At 43.7% G+C, this 15,386-nt stretch overlaps 1 protein-coding gene across 1 annotated transcript in view; it reads left to right on the forward strand.

Annotated features, from left to right (window-relative positions):
- Positions 1 to 9,008, forward strand: part of RNGTT (RNA guanylyltransferase and 5'-phosphatase) — a 184,984-nt gene extending 175,976 nt beyond the window's left edge. Inside the window, exons 15-16 of the mRNA XM_035321474.1 lie at positions 3,452 to 3,575; positions 6,262 to 9,008. Coding sequence (XP_035177365.1) covers positions 3,452 to 3,575; positions 6,262 to 6,425 — 288 coding nt within the window. The 3' untranslated portion in view covers positions 6,426 to 9,008. The remainder of the gene's footprint in view (positions 1 to 3,451; positions 3,576 to 6,261) is intronic.
- Positions 9,009 to 15,386: the final 6,378 nt, after the last annotated feature.

The raw sequence follows: 15,386 nt of genomic DNA on the forward strand, positions 1-15,386 counted from the left end.
TAGGTATTTCACTTTTTTATTTTTATTTTTCTGAAAATGGGGGATGGAGGGAGATGGGTGAAAAAACAACAGTTTTTCATAGTGAGTAGCACAGATGATGGTGGCAGTGGGAATCGGGAGAGGCAAATAGCTGTTTTTTTCTTGTAGTCTAATGTTCTTGGAGGATGGTCTGTATTGTGTCCAGCCTGAGTTGGCGGTGAGCTATTGCTAAAGCGGGGATGCAACTCTTGCCCACTTTTTCCTATCATATCTAGCAATCTAGCAGTAAGGTAGTGAATCACCTTCCAAGAGGAAGCTAATCTGTATTTTTAGGAAATGATTTCTGTTGGGCAAATAAGCTGGTTCCTGGTAACTAGAGCAAGCGCAGTCAGGAGCAGAGAGTGCTCCTGCTCCTCCTCTGGGTAGGAACTCAAGTAGTGCACAGGCTGGTGAGCATCCATCCCCAGGACACAGTTGTGGCCCAGACCAGAAATACTGTCCTGATGCACATCACCTCCAACAGCCCATGTCCAAGGCGCGGTCCTCTGGGATTCTAATTGTGACCCACTGTCTGAAAATAGGCTGGGGAATGAGTATTTAAGGGAGGCTCCGTGGAGTCCTTAATGTTTCTATACTGAAATTTCCATCCCGAAATCACTGAAAGCTGGCTCAAGGCGTTTTATCAACAGTAAGGCAGAAGTATTGGCACTCCACCAAGAGCATCACTGCTGATGAAGATAAGTGTTTTGGCTGAGACCTGCCATCATTCCTAGGACACTTCTCCCGTTTCTGAGAAGTGCTGGCTGGGGGAAATACCTCTCAGGAAGGGAAACGGTGGTGCAATATCCAGTTACTCCTACAGGCCGTAATACTTACGGGGAAGAAGAAAGGCTGAACCTAGTCAAAGGGAGAACCAGGAAGACACCATTCTGAGCAGCTCAGAGTGCATTCCCAAAGGGAAGGAAATTCAAGACAGTTAATTTTGATGGTTTTCCTGTTCCACTCTAAAGCTTAAGCACCAGAAAGTAGCGTGCGGGTGACAGCAGATGTGGGGTGTGAATTATAGATGTGAGGATCACTGTGGGCTTGTTTAGCCTTGTGTGGAAACAGTGCTCATTTAGAAGTCTATTAAGATAGAAAAGTGGTTTTAATGTGAAAAATGTGTTGTGCTCAGAGTATTTGTCGTCTAGATCAAATACCCGGGATTTGCTAAAATATACTTAAAAGCTACAGTAGATACTTCTATAAGACTGACATCACTTAAAGTATAGGGATCAATATGTGCTGTATTTCTTCCTTTATAGAAGTAATTACTACGACTTGCAGTTGTTACAGACTGCAATCACCATTTTTCTAACAGGAAAAATCATTCAAGTCAGTGTTTTGGCAGGTGTTCATATTTTGTAGAAGGATGTGTCTCTCAGAATGCTAATGAATGGCCAAGCAAGTAGCTAGGTAGTTAATAATGCTGCTTAATTGCCACAGTCAGATAGAGCTGCCGTCTAATTTATTGCTATTCTAAGCATCCAAACACTGGAAGAATGGTAAACCATGAGAAAGCCTTATGAGATTGTTTAGTTGAAGTCATTGCCTTCAGTTTTATATCTTCCTCTCTCTGGCCGGTGATCCTTTTAACATTTTCCTGCTTTGGCAGAAAATCAGACACATGGCCATACCTCCCACTGCCCCCATTTCCACTAGGCAGCAGTTTTCAAAGTAATATACCTTCCCAAGCCCTTCTGCAGCCAGGAGTTCCTTCCTGTGCTTGTACATCCGTGGTGGGCTAGAAAAGGATGTTATGTTTTCCTCAATGTACCTGACGGAACAAGAATAATGTCCAGTGGGCACGTGTCAGTCAAACATCTGGACTGCGTGGAGCTTTTCCACGTGGGTGTGAAGAACTAAGGTGCTGTGCAGAGAGGAGGAGGCTCGAAGAGGCTGGTCATCTGGGTAACTGGTTCATTTTATCCAGGCGGTCATGAGCAGATGCCAACTTTGCTTAAGGATTAAATGATTTTAGGAAAAAAAGCTCTTTACTGGTGATGGGATGGCGAAAAGAGTAACGCGTGATGTGGAAACCTGACCCTGGCTCCGCGGTGTACAGCATAGCAGGTGTCAGTTGTAAGCAGGTTGAACAAAATTGTCTTATAGCATGATTTTTGCTTGACAAGTAAAATCCCAGAGCTCCCTGTTTGGGAATGAACAGAAATACTCAGGGTAAATGCCAAGCAAAATGTTACGGTCCTGCTTATCAAATTAAGGACAAGGCATGTACCATGCAGTGTAGGATGACTCAGTCCATGTAGAGAACCTTTTCGTTAATTAATTGCCTTTATCTGGAATTAATGGAAAACAGGTTCATGTGCTTTTTCATGGTACGTGCTATTAAGCTGCCTGCAGACAGTTATGGCCTTTTTGAAACCTGCATCACCCTGACGGTAGTAAATCCCTGTGTCACTGCTCAGGAGTGAGTAGGCAACAGAGGTGAAGAATTATGCTAATGAACTGAAATAACCAGCCCCTTTTTATGAGAGCACTTAGGCGAAGATGCTGAACTCATTAGTACAACCCATGTTGTATTACCCTGTGTAGCTTTTGATTGGTAAACTCTAGCAAACTATGCACAGCTAGTAGTTAAATACAGATTTGGACTTAGGAAGTGGCTCTTTGGAACAAAGTGAAGTATATGGGTAAAATTGTTAAAGCCTTAGATAAGGTTCTCCAGTTACCATGGTTACTTGAAATTTTTGCATTGTAACATAGATTAGGATGCATAGGATGAAGTAGCCAAAACAACTAGGAGGGCCAGTGCATGTGAACTACATTTCCAAATCACACAGCATTGCCAAGCAGAGACAAATAGCTCAGGATATTGGTTGCTGACAAATTTATGAATCAATAACATGAGACCTGAAGGGTATTCATGTGTGGCTTGAAGTCCCACATTATTTTGGAGTTATATATATATATATTTTAATACAAATGAAGAGGAAAGAAAAAAGAAAAGAAAAAAATTCTCAATAAAGTAGAGTGGAATGATTTTCCATAAGCTCTTTCTGGTATTGAAATCTGACATTTGGCTTTGAGACCTTCAACAAAGAAGGTTGATGAAACATGGATAATACATTTCGTGCACTTAGGCTGGCAGTAGCACTTACACTGGAAGCAGTTTATTCCCATGGAAACCCATTTGCATTTGGGCCAGAAGTGACTTTTTCCCCTCTGCTAGAGCTGCTGATGTTTTAGCATAATATAATTGCTTTATATTGACAGCAGATTTGAAAAGTATTTTTAAAATGTTGAGTAGCTGAGCATATGTATATGGAGATGGAGTCTGTGCAGTTCTCTGTGTAGGCTGGAGGCACGTTACTGAAAAATGCAGGACAGCTCTTTATCTTGTATTATTTGTCACAAAAAGAAAAAAAGTGAAATACATAGTATCTTTATCCCAACTTTTTTTTTTTTTAAACAGGTAACAAAAGAACTGAAACAGTATGATAATAAGATTATAGAGTGCAAGTTTGAGAACAACAGCTGGGTCTTCATGAGACAGAGAGTAGACAAAAGCTTTCCAAATGCCTACAGCACTGCCATGGGTGAGTAGAGTAATACACTTCAAAACTTTCTCAGGCTCACACTTTGATTTCTTAACTCTCTTCGAGAAGGAAAGATGTTTTGTGTTCTTATTTCTACTTTGAATACTGGCATATAACGTACAATAATGTTTCACCATGCAAATGCTTCTGTCATGTTTAGCTTTTACGTGCCATGAATCGTTTGGCTTCAGCAGGGTTGTTCAATGAAGTCAATTAAACAGATACTGTGATGCACTATTTTACATAATGCAGAAACAAGCGCCTAAGTCTCTGCAGAGCTGCAAACACGTACTCAAAAACACCTCTCAATGGTAGGGCATACCTTTTAAGTGAGACCCAAGAAAGATTTTATTTACAATGGCACTGCAGCAGCAGTTGACTAACAGACAACAGTTCCTGGTCTTGTGCTGGTTTTTATTGAAGTAATGCAAACTGGCATGCTACGAGTTGAATTGTTGAACAAAAAATCCATTATAATTTCACCTCAATTCAAAATGCCAGAAGCATTATTTGGTGGATGGACAAGAAAACTAATCAGAGAAAATGTCATCTGAAGTTTCCACACTAGTATTAAAAACAATGAAGAGGGAAGCAAATGAAAGGTGTAGGTTTATCCCTGTGGAATTATGAGAGTTTTGTTTTCTTCTACAGAAAATCATTTTGTCAAGTTCTGTAAATTAAACACTGTTGTTTACTTTCAGGTAAAGTCTAAGAAGTTGAATAAAAGTGTGCAAGGCTGAGTAGTGACCAGCAATAGTCATGTTGATACTGACTTTTTTAGGAGCCAAAATGAAATTTAGTCATATTTAAGACCATGCTGTTTACTAGAACATGCATAGAATATTTAGAATTTTTTCTAAGCCATTCTACTTTTATTTCTGCCTCAGCAATGAGTAGATTTTCTAGCATAAACAAAATGTGGTCATTTGTCAGGAGATAATAAATGCGTTGGCATCTTAGGGAACCGGCACAGAATATAGCTGGAAGACTTGCTGAACAGTCCTGTGTGAGAAAGAGGAGTGGGCCACAAAAGTCATAGAAGTACAACAACACCATGTCCTACATTTTCTTTTCTCTGTTTCTCCTTACAGTTTCAATAGTTCTATTTGGAGTCTCCTCTTCTTGAAGGAGTGGCATATTTTTTCTTTCCCTCATTCTTAAGAGCACGTGCAGCTGCCCTTTTTGTCTTCATATTTTCTCCCGTTGTGGAGCAGTTAAATTTTCCTTGACTTTTCCATATCAAAACAGTAATGAACTCCTTAAAAATACAGTAACTTAAATACTACAGGAAGAACCGTTTTGTAAGAAATACTTATTTTTTCCATGGGAATTTTTAGAATATAAAGTTCTTTTTTTTTTCTTTTTTACTTCAATTTTCTATTTTTGAGCAGCCAGAGTCAGGAAAGTATATGCCGATTGTTACTTGTAACAATGCTATGTTGCAAGTAAATTTTAGGGAGTCCTACTGTGGTTTAATAATGTAGGGAGACAACAGATTTTTATTTGTCCACAGAGCTGCATTCATACTGTGGCCAGTCCTTACCTGCTATACATTATCCTCTCATAATCTTGTACTTTTTCTCCAAGACAGCCACAGTATTCATACTTCATTTCTTGCCCTTTTGTTGGTGGTGGATTTGTTTGTTTGTTTTGTACTCCTTAAATCTCTAGGAAGGATTAATTCAGAGTATGGAGGAGGAGCACAAATATATATGAAAAGTATTAAACATATTTGTAGGATCACAGAATCATTCAGGTTGGAAAAAAAACCCCTCAAGATCATCAAGTCCAACCATCCACCTAACACTACCAAATCCACCACTAAACCATGTCCATTGGTGCCATGTCGACACTCCACCACTTCCCTGGGCAGCCCGCTCCAGTGCCTGACCCTCGTTTCTGTGAAGAAGCTCTTCCAGATGCCCAATTTAAGCCTCCCTTGGTGCAGCTTGAGGCCATTTGTTTTAAGAGATTTGAGCCTTTTTATGTGATCCATAAAGCCCGGCTGGCCATAACTTAGAAGCTATGGCCTGGGCAGTTGTGTTAAGTAACGTGAACATGCTTATCCATGCATGCCTTGGCCACCGAGCCGGACTGCGGCCTTGTCCACCATGAGATCTGGTGTGCTAGACACAGCCCCAGCTTGGCATCAGGTTTCTGTGTCACGTAAAAATGTGTGGGTAAACAAGTACTGTGCATTGGGTTTATAGTATTTGTAGTATTTAGTGGTGGAAAAAAAAGTGGCCTTAGTTTGGAGGTTTTCACTGCTGAGCCGGTCTTGTTTTGAAGTGTTAGGATTTGGGTAGTGTCTTAAGGCCAGGCCTCAGGAGGCGTTTGTTGCCATTGCTTGCCTCAATATGATGTCAGTTCCTGGCACAATTACAGTTGCTGCGTGAAGCAGGGCATACGTACCCACAGACACACATGTGTATGCCTTTTTTTGTTTAAAAATAGCAGTTCCCATGAGGTCAATGCCTGCTGTGGCAGTGGTGCTTTGGTGACCTTACTGTGGCAGAGCAGAGCGATTGACTCCTGACAGAGCAGTCTTGTGCAATTACGCATGAAGGCCAACTACTTGAGCCAAATTACATTATTTATTTTTCAACAAGGGGATCAAATTATCGAAGTGCAATAAATACTGCAACAAATCGGTTCGGTATCTTCAGAACATGTTCTTTGTCCCCAGCTGTGTGCAATAGCATCCAGAACCCAGTCACGAAGGAGATGCTGTTTGAGTTCATCGACAGGTGTACGGCAGCTTCCCAAGGACAGCCACGGAAACACCACCTCGACCCTGACACCGAACTCATGCCGCCCCCGCCGCCCAAGAGGCCGCGTACCATCACATAAGTCCTTGGGCTCAGCGGATGGTGTGTTTACACTGCTGCAGAAGGTGAAATACGAGTGTGAGGGCTGGAAAAAATACCTGAATTGCTGTAAATACCTAGGTGTGTTTTTCCTTGTTTTCTTTTTTGTTTGCTTTTCTCCAAATTCCACATCATGAATGGACGTTGGTTTGTAACTGACAAAGTCAACCTTACCGTCTGGTATTTGAAGATGAAATTTCCAAAGGTTTAGACAAGAACAGTACAGTGGAATCAAGGGAAAGCTGCCTTGTTTATATACGGATATCTTTTCACGTTTAATTTATAATGTCAGCAATCTGGAACTGCAAAAACATTGGAATGCTGTACTTTTTAGAAGCCGTGCTTAAAAAAAAGAAAAACTTTTTTTTTTATTATTATTGTTATTCAACTGGTTGCAGTTTGTCACCCATAGTATAATTTATCCTAGTTTCCCTGCGTTTCTGAGACTTGTGTTTAACAGCAATGTTGTTTCTGCACTGTGCTGGTTAAAAACTAAGCCTTCTTAGATTTCACTAATTTTAATATTAGCTGGGTTTTTGTTGTTGAAATATTAAAAAAGTGAATCCCTCTTGTAAATAGCATCCTTTTGAAAGGGAATGTGCTGGGTGTTTTGTTTTATTTTTTCTCCGTTTGAACCTAACACACCAAATGTATAGTGGGCTGATTTTAGCTTTGCCTTTTAAGTTCCTCTGTAGATAAGGAATACACCAAATCTTTAGCGTTCAGGTCTCTGTTCTGAGACTGATTCTAGTACAGGGCTTAGTTCTCCACAGTGATACTACTGTAAATATTACAAAAAGTACACTTCACTGTGATATGCAAGAGTTATAACCAGTGCTAATGATGATGTCTGAGATCCAGGCACAAAATGGCAAAAGAATTGCCAGACAGCTCCTGCGTGAAGGCAAAGACAGTTTCAGCGGGAGACAGCCGTGTCGCAGGGTAGGTCTCCTGCCTGGGATAATTTGCAGGGCGAAGATGAACCATTTATGAGGGTGGTCGGGGTCAGCTGTCCAGTGATACCATGTGAAGCCACTGGCTGACTTACCTTCGAACCGAACGGAGAAGCATGTTAATACGTGGTGGCTCTCAGGGCAGTGCATTGGCAGCTGTCGATGATAATGATTCTGGGAAGCTTTGTCCTCGTTGTCTCATGGAGGAGCTGTTCTGAGCTGGGGTTAATTAGAAACCAAACTATCGCAGATTTTAAAGTTTACTGTAAATTTAAAAAGCAGGGATCTGATTGGCTTTTTCTATAGTTTACTTGCCACGTCAGTACGAGTCATCCTTCATCCAGCAGTCTGATCAGTAAAGATCATTAATTTGTTATAACTAAAATGCATTTCCATTTGAATGAGTTTTAATGTTTGTAACCAAAATTAAGTCCTGCAATATTTCCTTTTCTATGTGGAAACTTTAGGACTATGCTTTGTGGTGGCTTCTCCTGCTGTTTCAACCTGCTGTGTAAATATACGTGGCATCATTTAGGTGGTGTTCCTCACATCTTTTCTGGGATATTCCACACGTGTTTCAGAGAACCGAAGGAGTTAAATAAGTTACTTTTTATACTATGGTAAAACTTGAGGGGAAAAAATGTGTTCATCAAGTTCTTTTTTCAACTGTACATAGTTTCTGCATATTATCTATAGAAAAGATATAATATCACCTATGCAAGGTGCAAAATCATCTCTTAAAAAGAGCCTTATGAATTTGTTGTGAAAACCTATGCAGCCTCCATGCATCTTGCATTGAAACACAGTTAATTATTTCTTCACTTAGTATAAACATTTTCCCCCCAATTACAATCATCACTGAGATTGTTAGAACAAACTTTTTGTCACCGATCTTCATGGTTCTATGGCAATTGCAGCTTATATGATGATTGCAGCCTTTTAAATGAGTTACTACATTTCATTCTTGTAAGGATGTCTCCAGGCTGACTCCTTTCTCCTTCCCAGCCCTTGCATCTTGTATTTCAACAAGACCTAGCTTCTGGTTTACCTTTTACTTTGGAGCTGCAGGAATCAGGCTGCAGCTCGCTTCCATGTGCATTCCACCAAGCTCATGAATTTGTTGTAGCCCTTGTATTCGGACAGCATCTTTTCACACTCTACTTGAAATGGATATTTTGAAAGAGCAGTGACTCTGAGGAAGTTTAGAGATCCATGTTCATGTTTGATTATAGAACAATCCTTGCACTATGACCTGTAGCTTTTTAGAAATTTCTGGAATCTACTGGTTGAATGAAGAACCTGACAAAGCCAAACAGAATTTCACTTGGACCAGATGGGTTTCATGCTTGAGAAATGCAGACCTCCTTTGTCTGCTATTAGATGTTCGAGACTGAAGCTAAGAAGCAAAGAAGTCTGTGCCAGGAAAATAATGATAATATAAAAAAAGAACCTACCTTGTCTACTTTTTGGTGTACAGCATGATATCATCCACTGTTATGTCTTTTGTTAAATATATAATTAAAATTTGATTTCAGTGGAGTTTCCAAAAATGTAAGTACATTCCTCTGCAAACTATGTATTAAGTATTTTAATAAAGTCAATGGTTTAAAATACTGCTGCTAAGGATGTGTTTACTCTGAGGCCTTGTGCTGTCCTGGTATCAGTTAAAGCACCAAAACACTCTGCTGTTACTACTCTTAAGTCCTCCAGGACGGCGTTCCACATTTTTCAGAGGTCAGAGGCTTTTCTCTCAAGTAGGAGCCTCCCAGCCCCTGAGCCAGTGGTGGCAGTGATCCATTATGCCATTTTTAAGTACAGTTTGCTGCTCCTAGAACCAAAAGGAAACCAAAAGGTGTGTGAAGTACCCATTTTATGACAGGCTAACATTAGGTAGCTTATCCAATTCAATGTTAGAGTGCAGTTGTATGAGAAGTTGTGCAAGAGGCAGCTGAGCAGGTCTTCCCTGACTGTCATCAGCATGGCCCTGAAACTGGTAGGACACCTACTTGGACCAACTCCTGGACTTGTTGTAAGAGGGGTGTTTCCTGTTTCAGGAGTCTGTCTAGAGTGCATGTTTCAGGAAGTAAAAATCCCATCTTGGCTTTTGAGATTTCCTTCTAATTAAGATCCTGCCTCCGCTGCTGGTGTGCTGTTCTAGTGGGTATGTTATTTGTACAACTCTTGCGGTGTTTCTGATTTTCCAGTGTTCAAGTGCGAGTGCCAAGCCAGATCCAGCATTTGAGCACACCTGGGGAGGTTCGGTAACTTCTTTAACTCCCGTTCAGTAGTCTGTATGCATTCAGGAGGTAGGTTGACGTGCCTGGCACATCGTGCTGTGGTTCATGTTCGCTCGTTCACAAGAGCAGCCCTTCAGCATCCCCACTCCTCAATGCAGCAGCTCATCAGTTTTGTGTCTGTGAGGTGTGACTTTGTATTTGCATAATGTGTAATGCATAATTGTATCTCAGGACCCAAGAGTATTCACAAAGGCTTTGGCACAGCAAGCTAATCTCCTAGGATTCATCTGTAGTCGGTGCAGAGAGAATGAGAGCAGAAGTTCAATTTGTTCCTCCTGCATCCCTCCTGCAGATGTCTGTATGTCTCTTCAGAGTCTCCTCTACCAGTGCCTTTTTAAATCGATATTATGCGTGTCCTTTTATGTCAGTCCCCTGTGCTATTATGCTCTTCTGAGCACAGCATTAAATATTTTATTGAGTGTAAATTTTGTTGCATCAAAATTGCTGCAGTGGTCAATCAAATTTATAATCTCATTAAAAGTATTGGATTGGACCAATTGGACCAAAAGTTGGTCAAGAGCTGTTTATTTTCCCTATGTGGTGTGGCTTTCCTTTGTACCTCTTTAACCAAATCCTAAATCCCAGCCGTTCTGCTGACTTCCATCAGACTGACATGTGGCTGAAATGCCTGCAATGGCCGGATCGCTTCCCTCCCTCGACACAGTGGCTCAAGGTTTGCTCTCACCTTGTTTGGGGTCACTTCATGCTCCAAGAGTCAGGAACCCTACAGAGTTCAGGTTTCATCCGTATCCCTTTGTTTGCAGTGTCAGATCCCTGCAATTTGCACATTAAGCCCAGCTCCTCCATCCTACACGGACCCTCCTGCTTTCCAAGTTGTCCTGGCATCAGAAGTGAGGCTGAAATCTGTGTCCCCGTGGCTGACCCTCCATCCAGGTTGGATGAGAGCAGTGCTCCTCCACTCGACGCCTGTACGCTCGTCCCCCTGTGATGCCAGCCCTGCACATCACAAGCTTGATGGATGGGGCAGTTCTGTCGCTTGCACGGGGAAATCAAAGCAGCATCTGCCAGCTGTGACTGTATTCATCATACGAGCAAGGAGTCTTTCCTCCTTCCCTCCCTCATGACCCTCGTCTCTTTATTTCATGTACAAACAAAGGTAAGTCGTACTCCGTGTGCTGACGTCTGGATTAATTAGCTAGTGTACGCGGTGGGAATACAGGTTAGTGTTTGTGCTTCCCTGGCGAGATCCTGCTGACCTCCACGAGCTGAATGTGTGTTCAGGTGCAGAGATCTGTGGGGCTGGGGCTGGAGGTTGATTGAGACATACACAACACAGCTTTCCCTCAGTCGGGCTCATTTTAATCTGTTTTATTTCAGTCCACAGGGAGCAGTCAAGGAGTACCTGAGCATGCTGTAACAAGCGCTAGTGCGAGAACCTCCCAGGAACGGCGCATCCGAAGTGTGAAAACGTGAGAGGTGCTCAGTGAACTCGGTGAGAGGAAAACAATCTTGCTTTCTACTGTGGCAAAAAAAAAATAAAATCTAAGTGCAACCCATTTGCAGTTCGTTTGGAAAACACTGGATGTAAAAATAACCAAAAAATGAATGAAATCAAATTATAGTCAGGTCAACTCCCATGGTAGGAGTTTATTTAATAAATACTGCTCGTGCCCCCTTTCTCCCTCCTCTTCCTCCTCCCTCAGTATCTTTGTGCCTGTTTGACTAGCAGAAAGCACACAAATTGGGTTCGGGAGCACTCATCTATGATACTTTGAGAAAATTAAATTTTGATTAACTCTTATGTTCAGAGTTTCCTCCAATGCGAGGAGGCAACAAGGTTATTGTACTGCATGCGCCTGTGTGAGCGCTGGGTGCCTAACACTGCAGGAACAGCATCTTCTTGTTATCAGAGCATACTTCAAAGAGTTCCCGAACAATTTGATCATCAGGAGATGGAAGATTTTCAACCAAACGGTTGAAATGGTTTCCTCCCAGCTCACGCCCCGCCAACAGGAATGATCAAGTGTTGCCAGCGTAAATGTGAGCTGAAGCTGAGGAACTGAGCTGGCTCCTGGGCTGGGGAGGTAAGAGACAAATCAGGTGCCCTGGCCAAACCCTGCTGTGATGAACTCCGGAGTAGGAAGTCCCAGAAATGCACCACAGTCACTGCTATTCCCAAAAATGCAGGGGGACAGCAAGAGAGGCTGAGAGCCCTGGCAGTAAGGGGACAGAGTCTGAGCATCACGGCAGGCATTGAGCACCAGAAACAGGCCTCCCTCTGGGGTAAGCTCTGACTCGTAATGAGGTAAGATAAGAATAGAAAAATAATCTTTGAATTCCCCATCAGTTTGTTTGGCAGCTGGTGTATTTGTTGTGTATTTAAGTACTTACAGCCTTCTCCTCTGGTTCGGTTTATGGACAGTCTTATGCAAGATGTTTTTAATGAAGAATTCTGGTTTGACAATATGGAGGTTTGGGACACATAAAGTAAGTGCTAGGAAAGCACTAAAGAGCAAAAAATAAAGTCCCTTTTCCCCACCAGGCAGTGGAAAGCTCGCATCTCTGAAAGGATTTCTGGGCTTTATAGCAGTGGGCTCCTGGACTAATTCACTTTCTCCTGCCATGACAGTTTGTTCTTGTAAAAGCAAAGATTTAGTATGTTAGCGTTGGGCTGAAAAATCAATCGCATGAAATCAATGATAATTCTGCTGCCGGGTAATGCTCATCCATATGAGTGAGCGAGTGACCCGCTGCTATCCTGCACAAATAATCCGTGGCAGACAAATGCTGGAGTTTGCAGCAGTTGCGTTTGGCTTGGCGCTTTTCACCATTTGCTGGGGACGATCATGAACTCGGGGCAATGCGAGAGCTGGAGAGCCTGGATGTGGCCTTTCACAGAATCACAGAACAGTCTAGGTTGGAAGAGACCTCCAAGATCACCGAGTCCAACCTCTGACCTAACACTAACAAGTCCTCCACTAAACCATATCCCTAAGCTCTACATCTAAACGCCTTTTAAAGACCTCCAGGGATGGTGACTCAACCACTTCCCTGGGCAGCCTATTCCAGTGCCTAACAACCCGTTCAGAAAAGAAGTTCTTCCTAATATCCAACCTCAACCTCCCCTGGCGCAACTTTAGCCCATTCCCCCTCGTCCTGTCACCAGGCACGTGGGAGAACAGGCCAACCCCCACCTCGCTACAGCCTCCCTTCAGGTACCTGTAGAGTGCAATAAGGTCATCCCTGAGCCTCCTCTTCTCCAGGCTGAACAACCCCAGCTCCCTCAGCCGCCCCTCGTAAGACTTGTTCTCCAGACCCTTCACCAGCTTTGTAGCCCTTCTCTGGACTCGCTCGAGCACCTCCATGTCCTTCTTGTAGCGAGGGGCCCAAAACTGAACACAGTACTCGAGGTGCGGCCTCACCAGAGCCGAGTACAGGGGGACAATCACTTCCCTGGACCTGCTGGCCACGCTGTTTCTTATGCAAGCCAGGATGCTGCTGGCCTTCTTGGCCGCCTGAGCACACTGCTGGCTCATATTCAGCTGACTGTCAACCACTACTCCCGGGTCCTTCTCTGCCAGGCAGCTTTCTAACCACACATCTCCCAGCCTGTAGCTCTGTTTGGGGTTGTTGTGCCCCAGGTGCAGGACCCAGCACTTGGCCTTGTTGAACTTTCTTCCCCTGTAGAGGACCGTGCCCTCCCTGAGCTTGGCAGCCTTACATGAACATTGCCCCATGAAGGCAGCAAGTGCTGACGTTCCCAGGGCACCAAGGGTTTGCTCCCACGAGGGGCGAAGCACAGGACTGAGACATCCGGACCGGTGGAAGTGGGCCACCCTCCTTCAGTAACAAACGCGCAGGTAGATGGGGCTGAAGCAAAAGGAGGTCGGTGTCAGCTACAGCTCTGTAGTTACGAAGTCCTGTAACTCTCGTATCTCTCCAGGTTACAGGAGAAATCTGCCGCAGAGTAGGTGCACAAGCACTGCAGCCGCGTGTGTGTGTAATAGCTGTCATCTTCTGGGGGTCTGGCTGTGCCGTGAGGCTTCTTGATGCCTTACAGAAAATTACAGACACGCATTAGCACTTGGCTGGGCTGGCCCAGAGCTGCAGAGGAAGGGGGAGTGATGATGAGGCTTGCAGAAATGGAGTGAGAACAGCCTGCAATGCTGGGACTCCTCGCCTTATTGATGGAGGAAGGAGTTTGGCATGCATGCCCGTGTCTCTGCTCAGGACTGCGCGGCACACATCAAAAGCCCAAAACATTTGTTAATGCTGCAAAGAGGGAGGAAAAAAGAAAAGAACAGCTCTCACTAAGTATAAAACGCAAGATTTACCGTGTTAGGCGGCAGCTCCTGATAAATTGGCTGGCAAAGTATTTTCAGTGTTGGTGGAGATTTGACAAAATTACCCATTCCCTAAAGCCAGTTGTGAGCGCAGAACATTTCTGCTTTCACACACAGTTTGGGGAGGAAAACCAGAGCAATTCCTGTGCAGGCAGCTGGGTTATGAAAACTGACAGAGCATTGCTTGTGTGGAGAGAGTTTAAATGATGCACGAGGGACTGGTTAGCGTGTGATATGCAAATGCAAATCTATCCTTGAGGCATTGCAACTACAAAACGGCTCACAATAATGCTCATTTATCGGAAAGCCATTTCTTACTGCGGATTCCTCCCTCCCAAAGCAGCAGGGCTCCTTTCCTGGAGTGACTTGGCCCTTTACCCCCTCTCCGGTGCACCAACTCTTTGGTAAAGCCAACGGACCGAGAGCCAAAAAGACCGTCACCACTTGCACGGCCTCTTGCTTGTGCATTTGCCGCTCTGCTTCAGCACGACGAGCCGTCACGCCGAAAGGCCTGCCTGCCTTCTGCTAAGCTTCGGTTCTCACCGTCATTTTGAGCACAGCTGCTTTCGGGAGAGGTTAGAAGTCGCGTGGGCTTTGCCTGCCTTTACAGATAGCAGCTGGTTATAGGTCACTGCGTACCCCCAGCAATGATTTCGGTGTAGTTACAGCAAGGGACGTGTTCATGGCCAGTCTGTCCTACCCGGATAAAGCAGTCATTGTGCGAGTGCGGGATGTTTGTCATGCCTGCCGCTGGTTGCGGGGGGATATCGCAATGGAAACAACCACGGCTGCCCTGTCCTATGGCCCTCCTCCCATATCCCATGGGGACGCATCGTGGCACAGGGCAAAGCTCTCCACAAAGGGAGCGCTGTGGCAATGGGAGGGTAGAGCCACACATAGAACAACCGTTTCCAGCTTCCCTTACGTGGAAAGAACTGGAACTTTATTTTCACAGTTGTGAAAATTAATTTGAAATAAACTTACATCAACTTAATTTTCACAGTATGTGGTCATGGAATAGTTCTTCTTGCAAAATCCAGGTCCTGTTTGCCAACTAAATGCTGGCCAGGCGGTCTGTGGGGTGAGGGATGGTTGGTGGGGGCAGAAAGAAAATGGCAATGCAAGGTCAAGATGTCCCTCAAACACCAGCTATTCTTTGGAGTAGCACCTTGGAGGAGGTGGAATCCAGAAAACTTCTCCTGCGCTTTACATAAGTCATATTTTTTTTTTTAGCTTTAGTAGAAGCTCCTTCAAAATGGCTTGAGATATTCCGTGTAAATTACTTGAGTGCAGATGCTGGAAGTGTTAAGACTCTTGTTTTCAAGTTCCTGGACAGATTCTAAGTGACAATGGAACTCAATTCACATCCAAAGGGCTCCTGTTGTTCGCT

Source organism: Oxyura jamaicensis, chromosome 3 (genome assembly GCF_011077185.1).
Source record: "Oxyura jamaicensis isolate SHBP4307 breed ruddy duck chromosome 3, BPBGC_Ojam_1.0, whole genome shotgun sequence".
NCBI lineage: Eukaryota > Metazoa > Chordata > Aves > Anseriformes > Anatidae > Oxyura > Oxyura jamaicensis.